The 13,685-nt window shown below is 39.9% G+C and overlaps 1 protein-coding gene across 1 annotated transcript in view; it reads right to left on the bottom strand.

Annotated features, from left to right (window-relative positions):
* The window catches only part of USP33 (ubiquitin specific peptidase 33), an 80,457-nt gene that overhangs the window by 29,890 nt on the left and 36,882 nt on the right, over positions 1 to 13,685 (bottom strand). Inside the window, exons 9-14 of the mRNA XM_015414252.1 lie at positions 12,169 to 12,571; positions 9,169 to 9,309; positions 4,404 to 4,516; positions 3,418 to 3,590; positions 3,231 to 3,301; positions 2,762 to 2,795 (exon numbers count right to left, since the gene is read on the bottom strand). Coding sequence (XP_015269738.1) covers positions 2,762 to 2,795; positions 3,231 to 3,301; positions 3,418 to 3,590; positions 4,404 to 4,516; positions 9,169 to 9,309; positions 12,169 to 12,571 — 935 coding nt within the window. The remainder of the gene's footprint in view (positions 1 to 2,761; positions 2,796 to 3,230; positions 3,302 to 3,417; positions 3,591 to 4,403; positions 4,517 to 9,168; positions 9,310 to 12,168; positions 12,572 to 13,685) is intronic.

Below are 13,685 nucleotides of genomic sequence, written 5' to 3'. Positions count from 1 at the left end.
CTCCTCTCTCATCACCTCAATCTGACTCAGGTCTTTCAACACCCCTCCCAAAATCAGTGGTTCTGGAGTGGGCAAGCACTTCTCATCTTCCTCAGTGAAGACAGAGGCAAAAAATGCATTCAGCTTCTCAGCCATTTCCCTATCATCCTTCAGTACTCCTTTTACCCCTTGGTCATCCAAGGGCCCCACTGTCTCCCTGGCTGATTTCCTGCTTCTAATGTATTTGAAGAAAGTTTTATTGTTGGTCTTTACGTTTTTCGCTCTATGCTCCTTATATTCCCTTTTTGCCTGCCTGATCACAGACTTGCATTTTATTTGCCACAGCCTGTATTCCCTTTTATCAGCCTCACTGAGACTAGCTTTCCACCGCTTAAAGGAATCCTTTTTACCTTTTACAGCTTCCATTACTTTGTTTGTTAACCATGCAGGCTTTTTTCTATACCTATTTGTGCCTTTCCTAACCTGCGGTATATATTTTTTTTGAGCTTCTAGGATTGTAGTTTTAAATAGTTTCCAAGCTTCCCCAATGGTTCTGACCCTTTCTACTTTTCCTTTCAGTTTCTTCCTCACATGTCCCCTCATATCGGAGAACTTACCCCTTTTAAAGTTAAAAGTGGTTGTGTCAGTCTTTTTGGCCAATTCCCTATTTATACAAATGTTGAACTCAATAACATTATGATCACTGTTCCCAAGTGGTGCAATTACAAAGAATGTAATCAAATACTTTTAAAAAATGATTTTTGAAGTCTTATATTGTACGCACACGTGGTTATTGTGGCATCTCAAAGACGAATAGATGTATCAAAGTATAAACTTTTGTGGCCTACTACCCACTTCAGATATATGAAACCCGTTATCTCTCTGTTAGCAGAAATCCATGCTCACAGCAAAGGGGGGGGGAGTATGAATAGTGACTTAAAAGGCCACAAAATGTAACAGAGATAAGATCCTACCACACCAGTCAGCAAACGGCAGTGCACTCCACTGGAGCAAAGTATGCTCCATCAGTGCAAGAAGTCTTTTGCCAGTGTAACTGGCTGTTCAGACAGCAGAATGCCCTTGTACAAGTGCAATAGTGAGACAGCCCACAGTCTGTAACATTTCTATACAAATTCCAAAAGCATACAAGTTGAACATAGTGAGAGAAAGCACTTTTGCTGACTTAAAATCTTTTTCAGGCATCTGATGAAGTGGACTGTAGCCTACAAAAGTGCACACTTCAATACCTGTTCACCTTTAAACCACTAGAAGATGCCTCTGTTTTTTTTTTGCTGCAACAGACTTTATATGGTTACCCCATTACAGGAACACATAACAAATATTTTGGAAATGCAGACTATGCATTAGAACTCTGGTCTTCACAAGGTAAGAAAATTCACTTATCTCCTCTCAGCACACAAATGTACAGATAAGCAGTGTATAAATCACTCTTTTGTACAGCCAAAGCAGGTTGTGTGTGCATATAAAGGTAATAAGGGCCTTTCATCTCAGAACTTGCAGAAGATACATACCAACAAAACACTGGGCATGGCAGAGACAGAGATTTTTCTATGTGCCCTCAAACTGAACTTCCCAATCCAAACAGTAAGATGACAGGGATCAGTTTCCTTCCAAAGCAGAAGCTAGTTGATATTATGTTTGGAAAGCTTTGTGTTAGGTAGTGAGAGCACAAAAATTAAACTAGTAGATAAGGACTATATTAAGTATTGAATCCTTGAGCAAGGAGAATGTAGGGGACACACCAATTTTAGGTGGACCCCCCCGCCATCTGCAGTTACCATGCTACATTACACAAACACTCCAGAACATCCCTGAACCTCCATATCAACCGCAGAGAAAGGCATAAGGCACTGCAGCAGGAAAGCCCTATTACTTATGGGGGACTTTGGCCATAGCTCTTTGGTCCAGATTAAATTAAACTTGGAAAAAATGAAGTTTTAATTATGGTGAAAATCCCAACAACTCTGCTGATGTTTACTTCCATTGGCATGCCCTTCCCCTGTGTTTTGGTTCTTCATCAGACTGCTTGATGAATTGATTTTCAGAGGGAAGGAGCACTCAGGGGAAGGAGAGCCTAGAACCATAACTTGGAAACAGCCTTACAGTGCTTTGGATTTCACCTATAGATTTGTCTGGAAAATATTCTGATAGTGTGCAATACAAAGCTTGCATGTGCTTAGCAAGAGATAGACAAGATAATCAAACACCTAAAGTGATTTGGCCACCTAAATACACTGTAGCCACTCATCTCTGAGAGGCAAATCAAAACCAAGCATGAATAAAAACAAAACCACTGCAGCTTGCTGCACAGAGTACATTGAACTGGATGCTGCCTCTAGGGCCAGTGCCCTTTTGCCATAAAAGCTACTGTTTGGTAACCACACTCCCAGTCCCCCCCCCCCCCACGCAAAGCACTGTCACCACTGCATGTGCACGGGCAAGCTATACATGCTATTCATATCTGAGTCATATTTGAAATGTTTACCAGGTGTTAATTCATATCTGCCCTAGGTAAGGAGTAAATTCCAAATCTAATGTAGCATTTCAATTTTAGCAGGGGTGATTTAATGTAATTTAATTTAAAATAAGTGAACTTAGGACTGGATCATATAATTAAAATGTATTTATTTTTGAAAGGAACAGTGATTATAAATCCACAAGAGTAACTATTGTTTTCTAAAACCGTATTTCAGACAATGTGCAATTACTGTAGTTTTTTCTATTTGTGCCTTGATCTAAGAATTAAGAGTAGGTCACTTACTTTTTACACTTTTCACAACTGTACATATTGTCACCTGTGGGCATAAGGAAGGAAGCACAACCATTATTATAAAGCACTTCTGATTTTGTAAGACAAAAGAAAATTACAGCATTTTAACATCAGGCATAAATTTAATATATGATTCACAAATTGCCTTTTATCATTTCCTTGACATGTTACACTTCACTATTAGGAGATTTTTGTCATAAATTGAAGCTTGGCTCTCCAATTAAAGTGTTGAGTAATTACAGGATAAAGGGAAAATTTCTCCACTGAATTTTCTAAACCTTTGTCCATTTGGGAATATATATAACTGCAATTTCAATAATAGCTTAAAAGGAACATTGTGAAATGTTTCTGACCACTTTAAAATCTGTAAACAGGTGCAGAAAGAACCAGAAGTATGACAGACAAGATGGAACTTAACATGTTTTAATAAGACAAAATATTATAAATAATGATTTCTTACCTTTTAGTTCATCTCTGGCAAAAAACGCAGCAAGACAGTCTTGTAAGGTTACTGTTGGACCCCAAAACCAGCTAGGAACACATGAGACAACAAACCTGAAATATCATTGATAGAAAAAACAGCAAATGTCCTGCCAGTACAGCAGAAACATCAATTTAAGGTATCTAAGCATTGGAAAGAAACCAACCTTTTGAAGTATTCCACAAAAAATGCTATCCACCCTTGAGGAGCATATGCTTCACCACAAGAACCTGCTTTGACAAGAGAGGTCTGATGACTTCCAGAATGCAGCTTAGCAAGGTCTTCCTTACCTGGAATAGGTAATGACAAGTCCTGGAAAGTCTCCAGGGTAATAGAAACCTATGGCATAAAAAAACAGGTCAACCATACTTTCAACTCATCAGTTTTCAACTTTCAACTCATCAATTTTTCTCCAGTAGAAGCAGATCAGTTCCTACCTTCCCTTGGCAACAACCTATCACCCTCCCCCCAAAAAAACCCCTGATGCTGGGGGAATGGGTCACAGGATCCTCATGGATAAGAGCCACAGGGATCGGGGCTGAAGTGAGAAGGGAACTCAGATGAGATCCTCTCTTCACATTTCTTCCATCAGGGAAAGGTTGGCAGGAGACAATCCCAATGGTCTAGTTTTACATTTGGTTCTTAAAACTATCAATAATATACCACACTAATTAAAGTGTTTATACTAAGCTTTTGGAGATAGCCAAGGAATTCATCACATCACAAGAAGTAATGTACAAGAGATGAATAAAAGCATTAATACATCTTTTCTATATGAAGGAAGGGACTTTTTGCATGGGGTTCATGGACTGTAGGAATGTACAACAGACAGAATGTGACAGAGGGCCAAGTATTAATGCCTAACACAGCTTGAGCGCTTTTGAGTGACAGGCTATTCAAACTGAATTCTGTGGAGAGTGTCCACAGTTAAGAAATGACAGTTGGAAACTGACAGTTGAAAAAGCGACAAGCACTGATTGTGGACTGGAAAGGAGGCAAAAAGAGTGTCAGGATCAAAGAGGATCCCATTTCAATCTGAAAAGGGAAATTGCTTCTAATTAAGTGAAGTAATCTCTGCCAAGGGAAATAGAAGATGGGAAAATCCTGTGTGTGAGGGAGAGAAGAGGGCGACATCGCTATACCTATACTTACCCGGTCACATGTCAGACACTGTACCGAACTTATGATAGTCCCATCAAATATGTCAGAGATAACACTCCTGTATTTTTTGTGTTTCTTCTTTTTTGGAGAAGATACAGTTGGAACTAAAACAGAAGGTCAGAAAAGGCATAGTATAGTAACTTTTGATCTGCTTCCCACTGTTTCTTTGGGTAAGAATACCATCATATGAACCTACTCAAAGATCCTTGTCAGAGGCCCAGCTCTGAGTGCCCCACTTCTTACATTCACAAGTGACATAAGTATACTTGTGGTGTCTCATCTGGAGAATTCTCTCCTAATATTCATTTGACTCATGCCTACCTGGATGGCTTTTAGCTGACAAGTAAAAACTATTGTTTACCAGGGCATTCAGTGCAATTTATAGCAACACTGATTAATTATTGCTGCTCTCAATACAGTAGTGGCAGTGTTTGCCTTATACCAATGATCTTATATTCATACTGTCATATGTGCTGTAAGCGGTCACCAATGACTACAGTTCAGCATGGAACGTGTCAAAATGTATATGTATTAACGACATGTGGCCCCAGGCCTGCAGCCACAGTGCCTGGGAGCAATGCACCCTCCTCTCCCCTGGGAGGAGGAGGGAGCCTGGGGCTGCTGGTTGGGAGGGGAGCAGCATGCTGGATGAGGCAGATAAGGCTGCTGCACCCTTCCCCGCCTTCTCCAGGGGGGTTGCCTGCAGGCAGAGCATTCCCCCCTGCCCAAATGGCTGCTGGCATGGAAACAATCCACTTTGGCCGCCCACTTTCTGCCCCAGCAGCCTCCCAAGGCCAGAACCTCTGGAGGACTTGAACCCGAGGCCAGTGGAGGAGGAGGACAGCAGGTGTGGTTAGGAGAACTTCGCAGCCGGGCTGGCAACCCTCCTCCATTCCCTTTCCTCCAGGACTGGCTGGAGCAGGCAAGGGCTAGGCCAGAGTGACTCTAACCTCCAGTAATTAAATTAGCCATAGCAATTGAATTAGCTCCATTAATTAAATTACATTTATTAATTAAATTAATAATGACTGCTTTGGAGGCTGGGCTCTATGGCATTATACCCTGCTGAGATTGCTAACCTCACATCCGAGGCTCTGGAGGTGTAAACGTTAAGGAGAGAAGGAAACAGGAAAAGGGGAGAGGCTATGGGGGCTCTCAGGAAAGGAAGAGGAAATAGTGGAGGAATGAGAAATGAGATGCCTCCTGCAAGTCCTTGTTGGTTCCCTCCTGCGTTCATGGGTTCCTGCTTCTTTTAAATATATTTCCCTCTCACCTACTAGATACCCAAACACTAATTTTAAGAGCAAGGTCTAATTTACTATGATTGAGGAGTATCCACTATGTGAATCAACAATTAAGATTCCACTATACTACAAAACCTTGTTTATTTTAGTGGAGCCAGGCAAGGATTGCTTAAAAGTGTATTTGTACAGGGCTGTCCTCCAGATTCAGATTTTGAAGATGAGAAACTAGTAGAAGAATTTGAAAAGGATTAGCTCAGTGGGAGTAAGAAAAAAGTATAAAAAATGACAAATTAAAATCTTCTCAGAAAACAATACAGTATTTAATACCACAAAGACAAAAGTGCCAAAATGATACAATTCCCCTATGTCATGCTAGGAATAAACAGAAGACAGTGCTAGTGTTTGGTTCCTAGGTACTGGTATGTGCGCCCTTATTCTATTTTTTGTTATTGCCTTAGTTTGTTGTCTGAAAATTTAAACAAAAAAAAAAACAATACACAAAAGCATCAATTTAACATCAAGGGACCATGCACAGAACTCCTGATGCTCAAGAACACATAGGTTGTCAAAAGGGTTTCTATTGGTGTTTCCTTAAGGATGCATGGCCTTTAGGATGTTAAATCTAAGGAAAGGCACTTCCTTCCAATCTTGCATTAGAGATAAAATATATTTTCTCAAGGTTCAAAGAAAGAATTCTCTGAGGAGGGGCTAAGAAGGCTCAAAACAAAAGACCGCCCACTTCAAGCATGTATAGAGTGTTGGTGGAGCTTCCGGTACGGCCAGTGAGCAAGCAGGCATTCTTGGGAACTCCCCAATTGCCTGCTCCCTCTTTGCTCCTTTGATGCTTTCCCAGCTCACCGGGGGCATCGCCCAACCTCCTGGAGGGAGGGGGGTTAGCAGGAGGCGTCACTCGGTCACCTCCCGCACCTGGCAAGTGTGGGGGTGAGCCGTTTTTTGCCTCGAAGCAGGAGCGACCGAGGGAAAGAAATATGGCTCCCATGTTTTTCTTTAGCTGCGACCAGCCGTTTTAAAGACTGTTTCGTTTATGGGGGGGTTTTCTTTGATTCGTCTTTTAACAAAAGAAACTTGTGAGTACGCAATTGCTCTATTTACAATCTGTGATGACCCTCATTAAATGACTCCCACAAGATTAGCTGAAACGTTTGAAACATATAAGCGGCCGTGGAAAGGAACAGAGCAAGTGATAAGGAAATGGCGTTAATTGGGGAAAAGGAAGAAGACTCAGCAGGAGAAACAATATTAATTAACTTAGAAAACAGTGAACTTGGATATATAACCTTGGACCAATTCAAAGAAATTCCATTTAACGAGGTGCGGCAGGCAGCTGAAGCTGCTTGCAAAAGTATTATTAAGAACCTTCTAAATAAAGACCTAGAATTGGAAAGCAAACAGAAACCAGACCTGGAAGAGAAGGAGGAGCCCCTGCAATCTCAGCGTTCTGTGATTTCAGAGAAAGAGAAAAAAGCACAAGACTCATTTTGTATGGAGACGGAAAAGAAACGCTCCCAGATAAAAAGTCGAGTAAAGCATTTTGCAAAGCTAGCCAAGACAGTAGGATTTACAGAAGGAAATGCCCGAAAGCAACTTAATGCAGATATGAAAAAGTGGAGTAAAAAGAAAATGAAAAAAATTCCAAAGAAAAGGACTAAGGACTGCAAAGCACATGTGCCAGATCTGATTAAACAGGAAAAACAAGATGGAGTAGATATATATGAGTATAAAGAGGAGAAGCACCAAGAAATGATCATAGAGAAGAGGGCACTTCAGGAAACAGGGTTGCCATCTGTATTATGTGGTAGCATAATTCTTTTTCTTTTTTATAAACGAAATGTGGATGGTGTTAAAGGATGGAAATCAATGTATTGGACTAAGGCATCTTGATTTATTTTGGAATGATAATAAGAACTTTAGACCTCTGTGCAGTTTAATGGTTAAGTACTTTTGGGCTATCTTCAAAGCTTATTTTTGTTGTTGCTTAAAAGGATTATTTTGGTTAGCATAATACAAAGAAACTAAGTACTGTAAGAAGGATTGGGGTAGTCTATTAATAACTTTTACCTGGAAAAAAAAGAAAGTGAGTAGCACCTACAGTATCTCCCGGCTAAGAAATGGCTTGGATCCCATGGAGGATTTCTGCAGATGTAAGAGTGAGTGACTTTCGTTGATTTCCCCACATGCTATTCTTTCCACCCAGGAGCAGCATTTCAAGGCAGCAAATGAGAGGTACTCTACAGAGGGAAATCTCCTCCTGCTGCTGAAATTATCCGTGGGATTCAAGCCTCATTCTATATATGGCTGTTTAGGCAGAAGAACGTCATGCAGTCCTAAGTCCCTACTTCTTATCTCAGCACATGTACAGTTTCAAGGGGTGAGCAGCAATGCTCCCTCTAAGCTGCGGAGTCTTGTGAGCAAAAAATCTGCTTTGTGAGCTACAGGCATTAAAGTTGTGAGCGAGCCATTTGGCAACTACATAAATTAGTTTGCTCTGGAGCCATCCTTTCTGAGCTAAGGGGAAAAGGTGTGAGCCGGATGCTAAAAAACTGTGAGCTAGCTCACACTAACTCAGCTTAGAGGGAACACTGGTGAGCAGCATATTACCTTAAGTAGTGCAAATTCTTCTTTGAATAGTAGTTCTGCAGAACTGGGCGCAAACAAACACTTTTAGAAAGTAATCATTTACCCAGATTTTGCTATACTATAGCAGCTTGTTCCTTTACATTTTACTTGGGTTTTTCCTGTCAGGAGCAATATTACATATTAAAATTTACGTGTGTGGAAAAATTTAGATCCAACACCTTACAAATATTGTAGATAGAAACAAATCCTCTAAGGGGAAAGTAAGGACATGTCTTTTAATGAATGTAGCTTATAGCATAAGATTGGCCTGAAATTTACTGTAATAAATGAGTATCTTTTAAGATCACCTTACATATTTTTCCGGAGCCTTAACAGTGTAACATCTGTACATACCAGCAAAAATGCAAAGTGGATTTTCTAGCACTCTTTAGAAAGCAGCTCCTGGGAATCTGATCCTTAACATTTCTTTTAAATTGTAAGTGATGGAGCTTTTTATCTCTTTGGGAGAATGATAGAGCTCCATGTTGCTTCTGCTCAACTATAATACAGAAAAGCTTTACTTAAATCATAACAGGACACTGCATCCATAAAGTACATTCACCAACAGGACAAAACCCAAAGAGTCTTGAATTATTAAGAGTTCAGGATACTGGTTTTATATTCTACCTGAAGTGTACCCCAGTCAGATGTGAATATGATACACAATTAGCATGCATATATTCTGAGGAAGAAGGGGCTGACAACCTGTCTGGGTTCACTTATGTTATGACTGATCAGCTACCATTCAATAGGCTCCTCACTATGCCACCATGAAAAGGCTGAGGGGGAAATCAAGAAATTAAATGTTTTGTTTTAAATCAACTATTAGGAACATGCAGAATAAGCAACGAGAAGACAGTAAAACTAGGAAATACCTTTTTTGTGTGAGGATACCATCCCAGACCAGAAGGAACCTGATTTGGGAGGGCTGGTTGATAAACGTGCATTCCCCACATCTTTGGGTGACAAACTTTGTGGCAAAGACACATCATTCATATGGACGTCATTGATATAGTCTGTAAAACATACACACACACTGTTATCGTCTTCGCAAACAGCATAACGGCTTATATTTAAGACAAATTAGGCTACTACTAATGAAAATAAAGGACCCTACAATTTCAGCACTACCTGCCAATTCCTTTACACTTTGCTACTGATCTTAAGTGGGTGATGCGGTGAAGACTCAACATCCTTCAGAGAAACTGGGGAAACACTGGCATAAATAAGGGACAAAAGACCATAAAAGGACAGATGATGAAGCAGTGAGATACTGACTGCCTATGATGTAGTAACAGTAACAATAACTATGCAGAAGAGGCTGAAGAGGCAAAGGAGACAAGGGAGGCAAGGGAGTTGCAAGGTAAAAGAAAGCTACAGAAAGATGAATTGTTGATTTTGATACTTCGAAAAGATCCAGTACAAGTTTGTCCATATTCAGATGGACACTAGCAATACTTACTAGAGTGTTTGTAATTCAATCATTGACAAAAGCTAGACTGATCACAGATACAACTTTCTGAAGACCATGTACTATATATGGTTTCAAAAATAAAGTTTGCAAGACCTAGGATTAAAGCAGCATGTCCACACACCTAAAATGAGGTACAGAGCATTCCCTACAGTAGCTTCTGTCTCATTTTCTCCAAAACCTGTCAATGGAAACGTAGCCATTTTTCTAACAGGAACATACACACTTCTTCAGCCCATTCTCTTCTCCTCATAAATGTTTTAAATGTATTGTAAAAGGAGACTGCTTGGGCTGTACATTTAAGCAACAATGGCTATCACACAGAAGCTAGATGAAACTGAAAACACCAGTTCACATGCCACAACTGCTGGTAGTGACCTGTCCCAAACAAAGTGGGCATCTGCTGCCCTGTAAGGTAAGAGAAAGAAAGAGACAGGACAACTTAGGTTTGTTTCTAGGACATATGGAGCTGGAGCTTCCCATATTTTTGCCCATTCTACAACCATTTACAACTATGCATTTTATATATAAGAATAATGTGTACATTGTTAAATTTAGGATGTTTTTTCACCTTGCTTCTGGTCTAAATTTTCTGTTTACAGAATGCACTAGGCATCCATGATTGCGACATAAATTGATGCAGTCATATTGACCTTTTATGAGACAGGCTGAAAAAATAAATGCTCCTTCTATCACTGGTATTCCAAACGGAACAACAAATACAAGAACATTCCATAACAACAATCACAACTGGGATTATTCAAGTCATGTTATACCATAGCACAACAATAACCCAAAATAGAAAAAAGTGTCGGGAAACCCACATTCAAGCCATTTTATATACATTTTTCTATCATATACAGTAATATAATCACCTGTGCCAGTCCTGGAGCATTGGTGCAGGAGGTTATGAGGCAGTGCTCCATCTCTAGTGCTTTCATTATACAATCTTAGCTTTCACCTACTTATTTTAATTCATTTTATCTCAGCTCTAGTATTTTACCTTTGCTCCATTTTATTGAGTTTTTATTCCGGCTTGCTTTTCCTTTTATCTCTATTTGGCAGGTTCAGTGTTGAAGTCTCCCTTCCCTCACCTGTGGGGGATGGGAGTGGTAGGAGTGGGTATAAAACAGTTCAAAGGGTTTCTCACACTGACTGTTCTCCTTTTGCTGTCTCTCACTCTTTCTTCTCTACCATTTTCCTCCTTTGAGGAACTAATAGTGCTCTTTTGGATGGGAGGGAAGTGAGAGAAGTGTATTTGAAGTGTTCTTGAGTTTTGAGTGTATGGTGTATGCCTCTTGAGATTATGCACATATTTGCTCTTGGGGGAGGGGGTTGATTATTTGTTTTTTTAAGGCTTTCTGTATTTTATATGAGCTGTGTGTTCCATGCTTTCCATTTTAAGTTTTAGAATTATTATTCATCAAATTAGTTAACCAGTTTTGTGCTGGTCATGCTAATTAGCAACACTTGGCTAGGCTATTATCTGGCTTAATTATCCATTAACTATTTGGCTTCTAGTCAGTCTGCCTCTGTCTGCTAGTGATTAAGTAACTTAACTCCCTCTGTGCTGATTTTTAGTTCTCCTTCTCTCCTGACACTGGGGGGAAGGGAGAGCAACTTTTAAATACCTGCTAGAGTTGGAGTTTTTAAAAACGTATAATTAACAATCAAGTCTTTAATCATCCCTATTATACTGTATGGAGTAACCATAAGGATTGTTTCGGTAAATGAAAACATTCACCTTTTATATTTTCGGAGAAAATTATTAAACATTTCTCGCTGTGTAGCCGGTGTGGTTCAGAACTCAGCCAACCTTCCCTTAGGGCAAGAGCTTGGTAGCAAGGCAAACATCAGCAGTAAGGGCTACTTGGCAGTCCTGAAAGAAAACTCTTATAGGTCAATGTGGTTTAAGACTGTCTTTGAGAAATTGTTGGCTCTTGATGTTAACCTGGACACTATCCAGGCCCTTTTTGGTATTCAACCTCCAAAATCTCTTCCCTCCTACACTTGTCTGTTGTCTTTCCACAGCCTGTTAAGGGCGTTCATTCTGCTCACTCCTCGGCAGTTATGAGGGATAGGTTCATATGTTTACCTTACTCAGAACAAATTTGCCCGTTCTTTAGGTAAGATCAATAGCACAGGTCCTTCTGGAGTGCCTTTTGCATGCTAATCTCAGGAGGCATTATATTTTACCATGATTCTAAGTTCATTTAGACATATATGCCTATGACTTAGTTACCTTTTACTTTCTGATAGGGATCCAACAAGAACTCTATCAGTCCCAAAAATTTTTACTCCTTTTGTCTATTGAGTGATAAGTGATTAACAACAACTATCCACTGCTCAAGACTGATGTATCACAGAGCTTTTATTGGATAAAAGGAAAGGAAAGGATAATCACCTGAATGTTTGCAGTGAATTTGCACCTTGATGGTTTCCTGGTTATGCAAAAATTCAGTTGTTTCAAAGAAACCATTAATATCTTTTTCTATGTCTTCCATGGAACTTGCTCTGTTCATGCTGGTACAGAAGGACTTCTCTTTCTGGTAGTCTTTACATATGTTTTCATCATCCTGAATTAGCATAGCATCTTCTGCATGGTCCTCTGTAGCAGATTTTGACCAAACCTCATTTCTCCCCTTATCAGTGTTACTACATGACTGAAAGTCTACATCAGAGTGCCGTTTGTCTTCTTCCATGCTCTCTTCTGCATTCTCTAGGTTAGTATCATCTGCTTCCATGACAGGTTCCTTTAGCTCTTCATGGAGCAAATCCATTAAACAACGCAAAAATTCCTGTGCATCCTAAAATTTAAAAAGCATACAGCTCTTTACGCTATTCAGATGAAGGTTTTTATAACTCCTTTAATAAATTTCTATTCTGCAGTATCTAAACCAGGAACTAGGTCATGAAACAGAAAAAAAGAAAAAGATTCACAACACAAAACCCTGAAATCCACAACTCCTGTTTAAGTGTTAATACTTACCTCAGCTGTGAGTTTTTCTGAAATAAACTTCGTTCTTGTTGACTTTTTTTAAAAAAAGCTATCTTGTGCTTGTCAGTTTATTTCAGTTATAAGACCAGGCTTAGGTGGGTTATATACTGGCCTAAATCCTATCTACTTGAGCTGTTTTTCTCTTTTTGATTTCCTGCTGGGAACCCCAGCACAGTAGGGTAGAAGGGAAACTGTAGGGGAAAATCCTGTGGGGTAGTGTCTAGCCCCGAGGATATCTGTCATATCACCCTCTTGCAACCAATGCTCCATCTAAGCTGTGGAGTCTTGTGAGCAAAAATTCTACTTGGTGAGCTACTGGCACTAAAGTTGTGAGTGAGCAATTTGGCCAAGGCATAAATTAGTGTGCTCTGGAGCCATCCTTCCTGAGCTAAGACAAAAATGTGTGAGCCGGAGGCTAATAAACTGTGAGCTGGCTCACACTAACTCAGCTTAGAGGGAACACTGCTTGCAACCTGAAGTAGCATATATTTGGCTATGATTGCAAGCTCACAGATAAGAGCTACCTGGGTCCACAAGTGTTTTCCATGCAAAACATGAAATGCTTCTCTAGGTTAATTCCTCAAGCCACGCCAACTGCTGCAGTGCTGTGTTATTGCTGAAACAAATACCATGGTAGCAAGAGAAACTTAAGGATAGAGGGCTTTAAGTGACAACTGCCTCATCTCTAAGCATGCCATCTGTCCCTGAAGTCTTACTTGGCTGGTAAAAAGTTGGCACTTCTAAAAACAATGCTTGTTGTTAATTTAAGTTAAAACTACCCTAAATCAGTCATTCTGGTATACAGAGTACACAAACCACTAGATTAAACTAGTAGCATTATCAAGTATTAAACACAAAACTTCTGCCTGTTACTAAGATTGCTATAAGCAACAAAGCTAGGAAGTTGCAGTTCTTCTTGGGTT

Source organism: Gekko japonicus, unplaced genomic scaffold (assembly GCF_001447785.1).
Source record: "Gekko japonicus isolate JY-2015 unplaced genomic scaffold, Gekko_japonicus_V1.1 scaffold30, whole genome shotgun sequence".
Lineage (NCBI taxonomy): Eukaryota > Metazoa > Chordata > Lepidosauria > Squamata > Gekkonidae > Gekko > Gekko japonicus.
This window is presented reverse-complemented; position numbering and strand designations above follow the sequence as displayed.